Raw genomic sequence first — 17,619 nt, 5'->3', positions numbered from 1 at the left:
AGCTAGACTATGCACTAAGATTTACAAAGGTGATTTATTATATTTTGAGATAAACTTTTGTTTATACCATACTGCATTTCTAAAGCTATATTTAAGTGTGAATATATAAAATGCTCATTTTAGGGAATATATCAAAGTCAGAACAAATTGACATTTTTAAGTTTGTGTTTTCAGAGATCTTTGGAGAAATAAGGCAGCTGATGAACTTAATATATGCTATTATTTAATATGGCATTAAATAATATTTACTGGCAAATACTGAGAGGAGACCAGATGTACATAAACTAACGAATGGGATAATAATTTTTTCAAAAGATTTTTCACTTTGCAGAAGAATTTAATTTTTTGAAAAATTTTAATTGGCTTTTAACAGATTAAATATGGTTTGTAGACATAATTCTAAGAAAATAATGATATAGAATTTAATTTTTAGAAGGGCAGTTTTCATAGAACATAATTATACTTGGGCCGTGGCTCACTTGGCTAATCCTCCGCCTTCAGCTCCGGCACCCCGGATTCTAGTCCTGGTTGGGGCGCTGGGTACTAGTCCCGGTTGCTCCTCTTCCAGTCCAGCTCTCTGCTGTGGCCTGGGAGGGCAGTGGAGGATGGCCCAAGCGCTTGGGTCCCTGTACCTGCATGGGAGACTGGGAGGAGGTATCCGGCTCCTGGCTTTGGATCAGCACAGCACTGGTTGTGGCAGCCATTAGGGGAGTGAACCCATGGAAGGAAGACCTTTCTCTCTGTCCTTCTCTCTCACTGTCTATAACTCTGTCTCTTTCTGTCTCTCACTGTCTAACTCTGCCTGGCAAAAAAATAAAAATAAAAAAGGCAACATAATTATACTACTGGGACAGGTGAAGTGAGCTTTAGAAATGTGTCAACAGCCAGAAGTTTAACTTGATTCACACATAGGATCTTTCTCATGATTCTTACATAAAATGAGTGACACCAAGCTACATATTGTACCCAAACCAGAAATCATGTGGTTATGATACTAGAAAAATTAGACTTATCCATGGTTTAAACTAGCTGGACATAATTATTTAAAGCCCACTTCATGGAAAAATACACATTTATATGTGTATACACAAACACACACAACAAATGACATACATAGCACTTACAGGCCCAGGTTTGTAAGTCACTTTCAGCCCAGTGCTGGGTGGGGGCTGCTTCACTTTAAACCTAGCAGGCAGAAAGAAGGAAATGAAAAACATAGGCAATGAAACAAACTGGGATATTATAAAATCAGGACGGTGTTAATATTCACCATACAGCAGCCAGGGGTCCATACCATTAGAAAAACAACCTTAATATTCAATTGGGAGAAGAATGTGGGGCTATTTCATAACTGCTTTCCAACAGTTTTCATCAGCATAAAACAGACTCCAACCTGAGTTTCAACCCTTTGTTATTGATTGCTGATGAACAGCTTAGGCCTGGGCAGTGTTGTGAGTTTGGCTGATGTGTGCTTTTCAACAGAGCCGCCAGAGTGAACGCAAATGCTGGCAGCCAGATTCTTAAGCTGAAGAATAAAGGCTCTTGGAAGGCAGTGGAGCATGGGAGCCAGTTGTGCTCTGTCTTGGTGTGGGGTTTTGCATGTTTGGGGAGAGGAGAAAAAGAAAAGGCTCTGAAAATGCTGAGGAACTTAAAAAGCTCTGTGCTCACACATGGTGCTTATTGATCTCCCTTTCCTGGAGTTTGTGGGTTCTGCCTGAAGGTTAAAGATATGGAGTAAATTAAAATGCCAAGGAAGGCCTACCTCTACTCTGACCCCAGCTCTACCCCTTCTACCATCAGTGTTGCTGTCTGCCTGCCTTTGGCTGATTTTAACAAGCTGAGAAGAGAAATCTCTAAAACAAAAAACTATACTGGAGAGGCAGGGTTTGCATGGATGAGTTTTACGGGCTTGATGAGAACGTTTTTCCCCCACTTATTTTGTTGGCAACAAACTAAAAAAAAGATGGTGCCTGATCTGGTGGCCTGAGTCACTCATCAGCTTGTTTCTTAGGAAGTAAACATTATTCCTGAAGTTGGGTATGGCCCCGAGTAAAGTGGGACAGTGATTTCTTAAAAAACTGGATATTCCTGTCATTTTGCTCTATGTAGAAGGACTTGCCACTTACACTGAGAATAGCTCTGCAACTGAAGTAAATATCTGTTTCATTTTATGAACCCTCTCTTCCACATTATGCCTAAGTTTAATTCAAAATAGAATGGAGGACATTTTGTAAGTGGGAGTGGTCTTGGCCTACATATACGGCCTTTGGACCAAATCTCTCTTGAAGCTGATCATGCCTGTGTGAATGAAGCAGGTACCCCCATGTGGTGGAGGCAGCAGTGAGCTGGTGCTTGAGAACTGAGGCCTAGCCTCAGACAAGCCTACAAGACTAAAATAAATTACTCTTTCTTCCTATATGACAGTTGATAAGGTCTCCATACGCTCCAAAATTCTATTATTCTTAATCTAGAAATGAAAGACTGACTCTTTTGTCAACAAATGCCAAAAACAGTGTATTTTCAGCTGGGATATTATAGACTGTGTGTTGAGTTGTTATTAATTCTAAGTTACATCTGCATAGCTAAAATGACCCAAGGATTCAAGTCTTCCCTCCCTCTTCTTTTGCTTCAGTTGTGTAGAAGCAATGTAATTTAAAATACTTTTAATAACAAGAGAATTTTAAAAGCAGCAAGAGAAAAGTGTCAAGTTACATAGAAGGGACTCTCCAATAGACTGTCAATGTATTTCTAAGCAGAAGTTTGCAGACCAGGAAAGAGTGCTGTGATATATTCAAGGTGGTGAGACAAACAGAACTGCCAGGTAAGAACATTATACCCAACAAAACTGTCCTTCAGAAATAAATTCTTTCATGACAAGCAAAAGCTGAGGGAATTCAATACTACTAGACCTGCATAAGGTAGTTATTCATGCACAGAATGATAATTACTTATCAGGAGTATATATAAAAGTGTAAGACTTACTGATAAATACATAGTCAAATCCAGTATACTCTAATATAATGATGATATCATATTTGATATTAAGGTCAATAGTCAAAATGCTCAAAGATAATTAAGGCTGCAGTAAGCTGTTATACAATAGAAAAAGCTCTCAATTGTGATAATATAAACTGCAGGAGTTAGGGTAAAAGTCTAGTGTTTTTATATGAAACAAAAATGAAGTTGTTAAAGCTTACATTAAGCTTAAAAAGTAGATTATAATTATAAGATATTTTATGCAAACCTCGTGGTAACTAGAACCTAAAAAACTAAAACTATAGCAAATATACAAATGACAGGTAGAAATGAAAGCATTACAGAGAATTACCAAATCACAAAGGTAGATAATAAGGAAGGAAGGAAGGGAAGGAGCGAAGGAGGGAGGGAGGGAGGGAGGGAAGGAGGAAGGAATAAGTTACAAAATAACCAGAAAATATAATAGTAGATCTGTATCTATCAATAATAACATTGGATATAAATGGATTAAATTCTACAAAAGACAGATCTGAATGGATTAAAAAAGTTCAACAATATGTTGCCTGTAAGAGACCCCCAGATCACATAAACTGAAAATGAAATGACAGAATAAAATACTCCATGCCACTGATAACCAAGAGAGAGCAGGAATGATGATAAGTATGCAATAGTTACCCTGGATACTCGTCCCATCCTGGAGCACTGACCAGAGCTCTATGGCCACACCTACCATACCCCACTTGGTATTCACTGAAAGGGCAGTCATTCCAGTAAGCCACAGAGGAAAAGATCAAAGATAAAAGCCATCACAAGAAAATGCCTAAAAATAAATGCAGAAATTCAAGAGACAAGAATAAGGAAGACACTGTAATCCCCACCCCCTACCCAAAGCATGGCAACATTTAAATATTAGAATATGAAGATGAAAAGATTGAGGAAATGCTGGAAATGGAATTTAAATAATTAATCATAGGGTTACTCAAAAGCAATCAGAAGCAAATCAACGAACTAAAAACCATATATGACATGAATAAAATTTTTTCCCATGAAATTGAGATTTTTAAAGGGAAATCAAAATGAAATATTAGAAATGAAGAATTCAATAGATCAAATAAAAATGCGGTGGAAAGTCTTAACAGCAGACTTGGCGAGGCAGAGAAAAATATACAAACTAGAAAACAAATCTTTGGAAATCTTATAGTCTGACCAAAGAAAGAGAAGAATAAAATAGAAAACTTAAAATCAGTGTTGAAGATTTATGAGATACTATCTACTGACCCAACATACGGGTCTTAGGAATTCTTGAAGGTGTGAAAAGAGAGAATGGAGTAGAAGGCCTATTTAGTGAAATAATTACAGAATTCTTTCCTAATCTGGAGAAAGAAAGGAATGTCCAAGTACAGGAAGTACATAGAACTCCTAACAGACATGACCAGAAAAGATCTTCAGCATGACACATTGTAGTCAAACCTTCCACAGTAAAACATAAAGAAAATATTGTAAAATGTGCATAAGAAGCAATGCCAGATTACTTTTTTTTTTTTTTAAGATTTATTTGAAAGAGTTACACACAGAGAGAGAGGGAGAGGCAGAGAGAGAGAGGTCTTCCATCCACTGGTTCACTCCCCAGTTGGCTATAACAGCTGGAGCTGTGCTGATCTGAAGCCAGAAGCCAGGAGCTTCCTCCAGGTCTCCCAGGTGGGTGCAGGGGCCCAAGGACTTGGGCCATCTTTTACTGCTTTCTCAAGCTGTAGCAGAGAGTTGGAAAGGAAGTGGAGCAGCTGGGACCCAAACTGGTGTCCATATGGAATGCCAGCACTGCAGGCAGTGGCCTTAGTACACCACAGCGCTGGCCCACATATTACTTTCAGAGGAACTCTGATTAGACTCACAGCTTCCTCTCATCAGAAGCCCTTCAGGCTAGGAAAGAATGGTGAGATATAGTCCAAGTCTTAAGAGGAAAAAAAAAACTGTCAACCCAGAACACTGTACCCTGCAAAGCTCTCATTTAGAAATGAAAATGAAATAAAGACCTTATATAACAGAAATTGAAAGAATTTGTCACCACTCATCCAGCCTTAGAAAAGATGCTTAAGGATGTGCTATACAAAGAAACACAGAAAGATGATAATTATTATTGAAGAATTTGAAGGCAGAAAATCCCCCAGTAAAAAATGCAACAGAAATCCAAAGTACACAATAGGAATATTTATGTAACATGTGCACAGCCAAGTCATTACTTAAATAATCACCTTGAATGTAAATGGCCTCAACTCTCCAGTTAAAAGATACAGACTGCTGAATAGATAAAAACCAAGACCCATCTATTTGCTGCCTGCAAAAAACACATCTCACCCACAAAGATACATGCAGACTGAAGGTGAAAAGATGGAAAAAGGCCGACGCCGCGGCTCAATAGGCTAATCCTCCGCCTAGCGGCGCCGGCACACCGGGTTCTAGTCCCAGTTGGGGCGCCAGATTCTGTCCCGCTTGCCCCTCTTCCAGGCCAGCTCTCTGCTGTGGCCCGGGAGTGCAGTGGAGGATGGCCCAAGTGCTTGGGCCCTGCACCCCATGGGCGACCAGGAGAAGCACCTGGCTCCCGCCTTCGGATCAGCGCGGTGCACCGGCCGGCCATGGCGGCCATTGGAGGGTGAACCAATGGCAAAGGAAGACCTTTCTCTGTGTGTGTCTCTCTCTCACTGTCCACTCTGCCTGTCAAAAAAGAAAGAAATAGGGAGGGAGGGAGGGAGGAGAAAAAAAAAGATGGAAAAAGATATTCCATGCTAACAGAAAGCAAAAAAGGCTAGGTGTTGCCAGCCTAATAGCAAACAAAATAGACTTTAACATAAAAACTGTTAAGAGACAAAGAAGGGCACTATGTAATGATTACAGGATCAATTAAACAGGAAGATGTGACTATAATGTATGTGCATCCAATTACAGGGTTCCTGGCTATTTAAAAGAAATGTTAATGGATCTAAAGGGAGAAATATACTCCATTACAATAGTAATTTGGGACTTCAACACCTCACTTTCATCAATAGATCAACCAGACAGAGAATCAACAATGAAACAACAGATTTAATCAACACTATGGACCAAATGTATCTAAATGATAACTACTTTTCACCCCAAAGTTTAGAATACACATTCTTCTCATCAGTGCATGGATCTTTCTCTAGGATAGGCCAAATGCTAGGCCATAAAGCAAATCTCCGCATTTTCAAAAAAATCAAAACCATCCTGTGCATCTTCTCTGACTACAATGGAATGAAGCTGGAAATCAGCAACTCAAGAATCTCTAAAACATATGCAAACAGAAGGAGACTGAACAACAGGTTCCTGAATGAACAGTAGTCATGGAAGAAACCAAAAGAAAAATAAAAAATTTCTGGAAATGAGTGAAGATGAGAATATATCATATCAAACTTACAGGATACAGCAAAAGCAATGTTAAGAGGGAAGATTATGGTAGTCAGTACCTAAGTGAAGAAACTGGAAAAGTGCAAAATAAATGAGCTTACAATGCATCATAAGGACCTAGAAAAACAACAACAAACCAAACTTCAAATTAATAGAAGGAAAGAAATAATTAAAATTAGAGAAGAATTAAAATTGAAACAAAAAATACAAAAGATCAGTTAAATGGAGAGCTGAATTTTTGAAAACATAAAATTGATACACCATAGACCCAACTAACTGAAAAAAAAAAAGACTCAAATCAGTAAAATCAGAGACAAAAAAGGAAATGTAATGATAGATACCACAGAAATAAAAAGAAACATCAGGAATTACTGCAAAGAGCTGTATGCCAACAAATTTGGAAACCTAGAAGAAATTGGTATTTTCCTAGACACATACAGTCTGCCAAAATTGAGTCATGATGATATAGAAAATATAAACAGACCAATAACCAAGATAGAAATTGAATCAATTATAAAGATCCTCCCAACAAAGAAAAGCCCAAGGCTGGATGGCTTCACAGCTATATTTTACCAGACATTTAAAGAAAAATTAATCATAATTCTTCTCAAGCCATTCAAAACAATTGAAAGAGAGGGAATCCTCCCAAACTCCTTCTATGAAGCCTGCATCACCTTAATTCCTAAACCAGAAAAAGATATAACACAGAAAGAGAACTATATACCAATATCCCTGATGAACATAGATATAAAAATCCTCAACAAAATATAACCTAATCTAATCCAACAACACATCAGAAATATCATTCACCCTGACCAAGTGGGGTTTATCCCTGGTATGCAGGGATGTTTCAACATTTGCAAAACAATAAATGTGATACATCACATTAACATTCAAGAACAAAACCTATATGTTTATCTAAATATATGCAGAGAAAGCATTTGATAAAACACAACATCCTTTCATGATGAAAACCTTAAGCAAACTGGGTATAGATGGAACATTTCTCAACATAATCAAGGCCATTTATGATGAACCCACGGGCAGCATCATATTGAATGGGGAAAATCTGGAAGCCTTACCCCTAAGATCCAGAACCAGACAATACCCACTCTCACCACTGCTATTAAATATACTCCTGGAAGTTTTAGCCAGAGCTATTAGGCATGAAAAAGAAATCAAAGGGATATAAGATAGGAGGAAATCAAACTATCCCTATTTACAGATGACATGATTCTATACATAGGAGATCCAAAAGACTGTACTGAGAGACTTTTGGAATTCATAAAAGAGTTTAGTAAAGTTGCAGTATATAAAATCAACACAGAAAAATCATCAATAGCCTTTGTATACACAGACAATGCCATGGCTGAGAAAGAACTTTTAAGATCAGTCGTATTCACAATAATTCCAAAAAGAATTAAATACCTTGGAATAAATTTAATCAAGGATATCAAAGATCTCTATAATGAAAATTATAAAACACTCAAGAAAGAAATGGAAGAAGACATTTAAAAAATGGAAAAATGTTCCATGTTCATGGATTGAAAGAACCAACATCATCAAAATGTCCCCATACTACAAAAAGCAATGTACAGATTCAATGTGATCCCAAATCACCAATGACATTCTTTGCAAATATAGAAAAAACTATGCCTAAATTCATATGGAAACATAGGAGACCCCTGAATAGCTAAAGCAATCTTATAGAACAAAAAAGAAGCCAGAGCTATTCAATACCTGGTTTCAATACATAATACAGACCAGTTATAATCATAACAGCCTGGTACTGGCACAAAAACAGATATGTAGACTAATGGAACAGAATAGAAACTCCAAGAATCAATCTACACATATACAACTACTTATCTTTAACAAATGGTGCTGGGGAAACTGGATCTCTGCATTCAGAAGTATGAAATTAGATGCCTACCTTACACCTTACACAAAAATCCACTCAAAATGATCAAAGACCTAAATCTACAACTTGAAACCATCAAATTACTAGAGAAAATATTAAGTAAACTCTGTAAGACATTAGCATACACAGAATGTCTTTGGAAAAGACCCCAGAAGAAAAGGCAATCAAAGCCAAAATTGACAAATGGGATTACATCAAGCTGAGAATTTTGCACTGCAAAAGAAACACTCAGCAAAGTGAAGAGGCAATTGACAGAATGGGAGAAATTATTTGCAAACTATACAACTGATAGAGTTAACATCCAGAATATATAAAAATCTCAAGAAATTCAACAACAACAAAGCAAGCAATCCAGTTAAGAAATGGGCAAAGGACTTAAACAGGCATTTTTCAAGAGAGGAAATTCAGATGTAAATCAAAACCACAATGAGAGTTCACTTCATTCCCATCAAAATGGCTCTCATACAGAAATCAACGAACAAATGCTGCCAAGGTTGGGGGAAGAAAAGTACCCTAATCCACCAATGGTGGGACTGTAAACTGGTACAGCCACTGTGGAAGACAGTATGGAGATACCTCAAAAATCTGAATATAGACCTACCACTCCTGGGAATTTAAACCAAACCAAAAGAAATCAGCATCTGAAAGAGTTATCTGTACCCCTATGCTCACTGCAGACAATTCACAATAGTTAAGATATAGAATCAACCCAGATGTCTATCAACTGTTGACTGGATAAAGAAATTATGGAGTACTACTCAGCTGCTAAAAAAAAAAAAATGAAATCCTGTCTTTTGTAACAAGATAGATACAACAGGAAACCATTATACTTAGTGAAATAAGCCAGTCTCAAAAAGACAGATATCATCTCTTTTCCCTGACCTGAGGTAAAAGAACACCTAAAATGTTATGCATTGGAGTGTAATGAACATTTTGAGATTTGATGATTATTTATAGCCCTTATCTCTTTTTTTTTTCATACTATTTGTTGAACTCTTTTACTTAGTGTATGGTTAACTAAATGATGGCTAAGTAAACTGAGAGTAGATCTTTGTAAAAATTAAGAGTTCTGAGATGGAGAAGGGTTGGAACATGGATGGAAGGGAGTGTAGAGGAGGAAGTAGCTCTATGTTCCTAAAACTGTATATATGAAATACATGAAACTTGTATGACTTAAATAATTTTTTTTAAAATTAAAAAGATAGATTGAAAAAGAAAACCAATTTATCTTTTTTCTGTATTATATAAGGTTTATTTTTTATCATTAATATTTGCTGAATTTTGTCAAGTATCTTTTATGAATTGTTTTCAAATGACTCTTATAATCACATGATTTTTCTTATTTAGCCTGCTAATATGATAGATTATATTGCTTATAGAATTTTGTACAGCCTTACATTTCTAAAATATATTCCCCTTAGTCATAGTGAAAAATAAAACTGACTGTTGATGGACAACTTAATATGTTATCCCTCTTAGTACTTTTTTTTGTTTGTAATACTTAATACTTTTGGTTGAATACTGTAATCAGTACACAATTATTCTTAAGTGCTGAAACTTAACTGAAAAGTGATCGCTGTTAAATATAAGAGTGGGAATAAGAGAGGGGAGAGATGTGCAATTCAGGACATGCTCAAGCTGACTTACCTCAAACGGTAGAGTTAGAAACATACCAGGGGATTCCAATTCAATCCCATCAAGGTGGCATGTACCAATGCCATCTCACTAGTCCCAGTGATCAATTTCTGTTCACAATTAATCATAATGATAGGACTAAGAACCAAAGGGATCACATAAACAAGACTAGTGTCTGCAAATACTAGCTGATAGAATAAAAAAGGGAGAGAACGATCCAACATGGGAAGTGAGATACACAGCAGACTCATAGAATGGCAGATATCCTAAACAGCACTCTGGCCTCAGAATCAGCCTTTAAGGCATGCGGATATGGCTGAAAAGCTCATGAGAGTATTTCAGGCATGGAAAGCCAAGACACTCTGGGGAAAAAAAAAAAAAAATGAAAGATCTCCGTGAGTGAGATCCCAGTGGAAAGAACGGGTCATCAAAGAAGGAGGTACCTTTCTCTGAAGGGAGGAGAGAACGTCCACTTTGACCATGGCCTTGTCTAAATATGATCAGAGTCAGTGAACTCAGGGGGCTTCCATAGCCTTGGCAGCTCATGACAAGAGCCTAGGGTGATTACTGATGCCATAAACAAGAGTGTCAATTTGTTAAGTCAACAACAGGAGTCACTGTGCACTTACTCCTCATGTAGGATCTTTGTCCTTAGTGTGCTGTACATTGAGATTTAATGCTATAACTAGTACTCAAACAGTATTTTTCACTTTATGTTTCTGTGTGGGAGCAAACTGTTGAAATCTTTACTTAATGTATGCTAAACTGATCTTCTGTATATAAAGAGAATTGAAAATGAATCTTGATGTGAATGGAAGGGGAGAGGGAGTGGGAAAGAGGAGGGTTGCGGGTGGGAGGGACATTATGGGGGGGGAAGCCATTGTAATCCATAAGCTGTACTTTGGAAATTTATATTCATTAAATAAAAGTTAAAAAAAATTAAAAAAAATCAAATTAAGAACTTTACCTTGAAAAAAAGAAAAATAAAACTGTTGTAAGAGACAAGATCATTCTTTAATGATAAAGGGACAATTCATCAAAAGGACATAACCATTGTAAATGTATGTGCACCCAATATCAGAGCACATACAAACAGAAAGAAATACTAATGGATATGGAGATAGAAATATATGACAATAAAGTAAGTATAGGGAATTTCAATACACCATTTTTTTTTTTTTTGACAGGCAGAGTGGACAGTGAGAGAGAGAGACAGAGAGAAAGGTCTTCCTTTTGCCGTTGGTTCACCCTCCAATGGCCGCCGCGGCCGGCGCGCTGCGGCCGGTGCACCGCGCTGATCCGATGGCAGGAGCCAGGAGCCAGGTGCTTTTCCTGGTCTCCCATGGGGTGCAGGGCCCAAGCACCTGGGCCATCCTCCACTGTACTCCCTGGCCACAGCAGAGGGCTGGCCTGGAAGAGGGGCAACCGGGACAGAATCCAGCGCCCCGACCGGGACTAGAACCTGGTGTGCCGGCGCCGCTAGGCGGAGGATTAGCCTAGTGAGCCGCGGCGCCGGCCCAATACACCATTTTCAACAATGGATAGCTCAAATCATACAGAAAATTGACATGGAAAAATGAACTTCAGTTGTACTTTTGTCCAATTCTAACAGACATAAACAACCTTCCATCTAACACAGCAGAATATACATTTTTCTTTAGTGCACATGAAATATTCTCCAAGAAAGACTGTAAATTAGGCCAGAAACTAAGTTCTAACAAATATATGAAAACTGGAATTGTATCTACTATTGTTTCAGACCACAATGGTATGAAAATATAATTCAGTAACAGGAGGAATCTTGGAAAAATCCATAAATCTTGGAAATTAAACATCATGTTCCTCAACATGGGTCAAAGAATAAGTCAAAAGGGAAAATTAAATTATCTAAGACAAATGACAAGGGAAACACAATATACAAAAATCTATATTAGGTAGCAAAAGCTTGGTTCTAAGAGGAAAGTATATAGTGATGAATGCCAAAAAACAAACAAACCAAGGATCCCTAATGACTAGTCTAAAACTAATATAACATCTTGCCTGAGGAACTAGAGAAAGAACAAACTTAACCCAAAATTAGCAGAAGGAAGTAAATAATAAAAATTAGAAGAGAAGTAAGTAAAATATAGAGCACAAAAGCCACAGAAAGAGTCATCAAAACTAAGGGTTGGTTTTTGGAAAAACTAAAAAACAAATCAAAATTGATGCACAACTAACTTAAGTATGGGGGAAAAAAGGCTCAAAGAAATAAAAAGAATTATAACATGTTTCAGAAAAAGGATCAGAATGGCTGTGAGCAATTGAATGCCAATGAGCTAAGTGAGATGGGTGAATTCCTATAAAAATACAATTTATCAAGTTTGAATTAGGGATAAATAGTCATCATGAACAGACAACTACCGAAGAGATTGAAGAGGTTATCATAAAAACTCCTGACAAAGACAAGCCTGTCACAACTAGATGGCTACATAGTTGGAGTCTACCAAACATGCAAAGAAGAATTAATACCAAAACATATTAAACAGTTCTGGAAAGCAGATCTATCAGGAATCTTCCAAACACATTTGTGGGGCCAACATCACCTTCATAATACCTAAGCCAGATGAAGCCATCACAAGAAAAGAAAATTGCAGGTCAATTTCTCTGATGAATGTTGATGCAAAAATCCTCAATAAATTAAAAGCAAACAGAATCCAACAACACATCAGAAATATTATACATCAGGACCAAGTGGGATTTATCCCTGGCATGCAAGGCTGGTTCAATATGTATGAGTCAATCAGTGTGATAGGTCATATTAACAGAATGAAAGATAAAAATCATATGGTCATCTCAATTGGTGAGGAAAAAATTCAATGATGTTCAACATCCTTTCTTGGTAAAACTCTCAATTTAGGAATAAAGGAAAAGTTCCTCAACATAATAAAAGTCATTTATGAAAAACTCACAGATAACATTATAATTTTGGGGGAAACAACTGCAAACTCTTCTATTGATTTTTGGTACAAGCTGAGGATGCCTACTCTCACCACCACTTCTATTCAGTGGAGTACAAAGAGTTCTCAACAGAACAATGGGTCAAAAAATAAAGGCATCCAAATTGGAAAGAAAGAAGCAAAATTATCTTTTTCTAGGTGACAGGGTCCTATTTGTAAAAATACCAAAGATTCCACCAAAAAACTGTTAGAACTAATAGATGAATTAAGTAAAGTTGGAGAATACGAAATCAACTACAAAAATCAGCAGCATTTTTTTTTTTTGATAGGCAAGTGGACAGTGAGAGAGAGAGAGAGAGACAGAGAAAGGTCTTCCTTTGCCGTTGGTTCACCCACGTGCAAAAGAATGAAATTGTACCTTTAGGTAACATACACAAAAATCAGCTCAAAATGGATAAGAGACCTAAATTAAAAAGCTGGTACTTTAAAACTAGAAGAGAACTTAGGGGAAAAATATCTGGGTGTTGGCTTTGGTGATGATTTTTTAGATGTCAGATAAAAAAACTTAGACCACAAAATCAAATATATATAAATAGATAGAACTACAGCTAAAAGCTCTGCACAGCAAAGGAAACCATCCATAAAACAGCATCTTACAGATTGGGAAAATTATTTGCAAACTACACATGTTATTAGGAGTTAATATCCAAAATTTATAAAGAGTTCATACAAGTCCATAGTGGAAAAAACAAATAATTCCATTTAAAAGTGAACAAAATATATGAATAGATATTTCTTTAAAAGAGACATTAACGTGGCTAACAGGTATATGAGAGGGTGCTTGGAATTAATCATCAAGGTAGTACAAATCAAAACTATTATGAAATACCACCTCACAACTCTTGGGATGTCTATTCTCAAAATGTCAAAAATGGCAAGGCTGTGGAAAAAGGGAACTCTTGTATAAGGTTTATGTCATATAAAAGAAGGTTACTAAAAAAATTCAAAATATAACCTTCCTATGATCCAGAAATCTCATTTTTGTATGTGTATCTGTAGACATATATATATATATCTCCAAAGGGAATCGGTTTCTTGAAGAAGGATCTGCATCCTGTGTCACTATAATATCATTCATAGTATTTAAGATTGGAAACAACCTAAGTGTCCATCAACAGATGAATGAATAAACCATTATACATATTTACAATGGAATAATATTCAGTCTGAAAAACAGATCTTGCCATTTGTCACAACAGGGATGAGCCTGGAAGACATTCTGTCTAGTGAAATAAGCCAAGCACAGGAATAAAAATCTTACATGACCTCAGTTATTTGTAGAATCTTAAATACATAGAGAACAAAACAGTAGTTGCCAGGGATAAGTCAGTGGTGATGGTGGGTTGGTGGGAATGGGGAGATGTAGGTCAGAAGAAACAAAGTAACAGAAGTACAGAGTGATCAAGTCTAGAAATCTAATGTACAGCACAGAGCTAGAGGTAATAAAATTGTATATGAGTCATGCTAAATGTAGATTTTAGCTGCCCATGACACAAAAATAAGAAAATGGGTAACTATATGAAATAATGGATATGTTAATTTGCTTCAATATAGTATTCTTTTTACCACATATATGTATCTCATAACAGCATGCTATACACATATGCTTAACATCATATGTTAAATATTCATAGCAAAATGTATATTTAGGGGGCTGGCGCTATGGTGTAGCAGGTTGCCTCCATCTATGGTGCCGGCACCCCATATAGGTGCTGATTGGAGTCCTGGCTGCTCTGCTTCTGATCCATCTTTCTGCTAATGGCCCGGGAAAGCAGCAGAAGATGGCTGAAGTGCTTGGGTCCCTGCACCCATGTGGGAGACTCAGAAGAAACTCCTGGATCCTGGCTTCAGATCCCAGCTCTGGCTGTTATAGTCATCTTGGGAGCAAACCAGCAGATGGAGGACTCTTTCTTGTCTCTCCCTTTCTCTTTCTAGAACTCTGCCTCTCAAATAAATAAATCTTTTAAAAATGTATTTTTAGGGGCTGACGTGGTGGCGCAGTAGGTTAATCCTCTGCCTGTGGTGCTGGCATCCCATATGGGCCCCGGTTCTAGTCCCGGCTGCTCCTCTTCCCACCCAGCTCTCTGCTATGCCCTGGGAGGGCAGCAGAAGATGGCTCGGGTCCTTGGGCCCCTGCACCCTTGTGGGGGACTGGAGGAAGCTCCTGGCTCCTGGCTTTGGATCGGCGCAACTCTGGCCGTTGTGGCCACTTGGGGAGTGAACCAGTGGACAGAAGACCTTTCTCTCTGTCTCTCTCTCTCTCACTTTCTATAACTCTACCTCTCAAATAAATAAAAATCTTTAAATAAATAAATTTTTTTAATTTATTTTTATTTGAGAGGCAGAGTTACAGACAGAGAAGGGGACACAGAGAGAGAGAGAGCGCTTCTGCCCACTGGTTCACTCCCCAAGTGACCACATAGGCTATAGGGCTGGAACAAACCAACACCAGGAGCCAGGAGCTTCTTCTGGGTCTCCCACGTGGGTGCAGGGGCCCAAGCACTTGGTCCATTTTCCACTACATTCCCAGGTGCATTAGCAGGGAGCTGGATTGGAAGTGGAACAGCCGAGACTCAAACCAGCACCCAAAGGTGGCAACTTCACCCACTATGCCACAACACCAGCCCCGTAAAATGTATCTTTAGAAGAATAATTTTTTGGATCATAAAGTGCAAATAAGTATTAGCTGGTATCATTATAGTTGGTGATGGATTTGAAAAAATAGACTGAGTTCTGTGCATTAGTTCTTACAACTCTTGTGCAATTCAACCTTTGTCTTTTTGCTCTTGTAGATCAGCGTTTGAATTGCTTTCACCAAAGTATGAATAATGATGAACAGCAAAGAACTGCCCACCACATAGTTGGGGCTCCGTAACTACTGACTATTGAAGAATGGATGAATTGATTAGTGCATGAATACACCAGAGTGTAAATGATGGAGGGATGTGAGCACTCAAGATTCAGTAAACACTCACTGATGTAGGCAGACACAGACAGGGAGTCAGGGAGAAGGGCAAGGGAACCTGTGCGGAAATCCGGGGCCTTCGCCTCACCTGCAGAAGTCCACGCCCACGTTCTTGAGCTTTACGGTGGTGGCATAGGTGTTTCCTTCTTTAAGCACCCCGAACTTCACTGATGATGGGAGAAGATGGAACCCAAAGGGGGATGACTTTGCATTATTGATGGCAGCCGCCGCAACAGAAGACGTGTTCACTTTTCCTCCAACAGAATCTTGTACCTTTGCAGTAAGGAAAAATTGATAAACTAAAATGGTTCTCTGTAGGGGTTCCCAAGAGGAACTCTGTCACTGGAGGAAAACTGCTGATCAGCTGAGGGAGAAACTAAAGATTTGCAGTCTTATGGGATCCTTACAATAAGTATAAGGAAAAAATTTAGGTTTTTTTTTTTTTTTTTTTTTTTTTTTTTGACAGGCAGAGTGGACAGTGAGAGAGACAGAGAGAAAGGTCTTCCTTTTCCATTGGTTCACCCTCCAATAGCCGCTGCAGCCATCGTACCACGTTGATCCGAAGCCAGGAGCCAGGTGCTTCTCCTGGTCTCCCATGGGGTGCAAGGCCCAAGCACTTGGGCCATCCTCCACTGCACTCCCGGGCCACAGCAGAGAGCTGGCCTGGAAGAGGGGCAACCGGGACAGAATCCGGCGCCCTGACTGGGACTAGAACCCAGTGTGCCAGTGCCGCAAGGCAGAGGATTAGCCTAGTGAGCTGCGGCACCGGCCCGGGATTGTTTTAAGGATAAGGAAACTCAAGTTCAGAGGATTGAAAGAAAATTTGCTCGAGTGGTAAGGTTTGCCTAATTGTAAAGTCTGTGCATTTTGCCTTGTGCCTGTCATTATCAACTGTGAACTCCCATCAGAAGGTCCTGGAAGACTCCTTAAGTCTGGGTGGAGCCCAGGAATTCCCACCTGTTACATGCTCTCAAGTGTTGCTTATGCTGCTGGTTAGGTAAGGGCATGACACTAGGACCCTCGGCTCTGCCCCTTACTTTTTCCCACATCAGCAGCACTGACACTGACTTAGCTCTGACCCACCTGGGAATTTGTTAGAACTGGAGAATCCTGAGCCCCACAGAAGACCTAGTGAGCTGGAATCCGTGTTTGAACAAGAGCCCTGGGTAGTTTGTATGCACATTAAAATTTGAGAAACACATCTCTCACATGTTAGTTGTGTGTGTTGTAGTAAATTCTGTAATGATGAACACAGGATGCCATGGAAGTTAAAAAAATAATTGCCAACTTGCCTAGAGGGCTTAAGGAAGTCTTCCTATCGGAGCTCAGGGGACTCTTACTCTTACAGGCTCCGAGGAAAGGGAGGACCTTAGTGCTTTTACTTTGCATTTTTTTTCTTAGTGCTTTTAAAGGACTAAAAGATACCTGCAGTGGCTGAAGTATAGAGAGTCTGAGGCAGTGAGGGTGAAGAAACAAGTAGGACCATGCCTTGTGCTCCTGCTAAGTTGTTTGTATTGTTACCAAGTCACCAGATGGATGACCAGTGATCCCTTTAGCAAGTGAGGAAGCTGGTGAACTGGCTCACCACAAAGTATTAATAGTGTTTACCAAGTTGGTAATACTTCCTGCATGGCTGACTCCAAGTTACCAATAATTTAACAATTGGTTCAATAAAATTTATCTCCAAGTGAGCCACTCCAGCA

General features: G+C 38.6%; 1 protein-coding gene across 2 annotated transcripts in view; it reads right to left on the bottom strand.

Annotated features, from left to right (window-relative positions):
* SPAG17 (sperm associated antigen 17) overlaps nt 1-17,619 on the bottom strand; it is a 285,936-nt gene that overhangs the window by 24,797 nt on the left and 243,520 nt on the right. For both annotated transcript variants that reach the window (XM_051857350.3, XM_051857351.3), the window contains 2 exons: nt 16,005-16,189; nt 1,125-1,185 (listed from right to left, as the gene is read on the bottom strand). In XM_051857350.3, the coding sequence (XP_051713310.3) occupies nt 1,125-1,185; nt 16,005-16,189 (246 nt within the window). The remainder of the gene's footprint in view (nt 1-1,124; nt 1,186-16,004; nt 16,190-17,619) is intronic.

The sequence above is a fragment of the Oryctolagus cuniculus genome, chromosome 7 (genome assembly GCF_051225735.1).
Source record: "Oryctolagus cuniculus isolate XC-2025 breed Fujian yellow rabbit chromosome 7, ASM5122573v1, whole genome shotgun sequence".
Lineage (NCBI taxonomy): Eukaryota > Metazoa > Chordata > Mammalia > Lagomorpha > Leporidae > Oryctolagus > Oryctolagus cuniculus.
The sequence above is the reverse complement of the archived record's forward strand: the minus strand, read 5'-3'. Positions and strand labels throughout refer to the sequence as shown.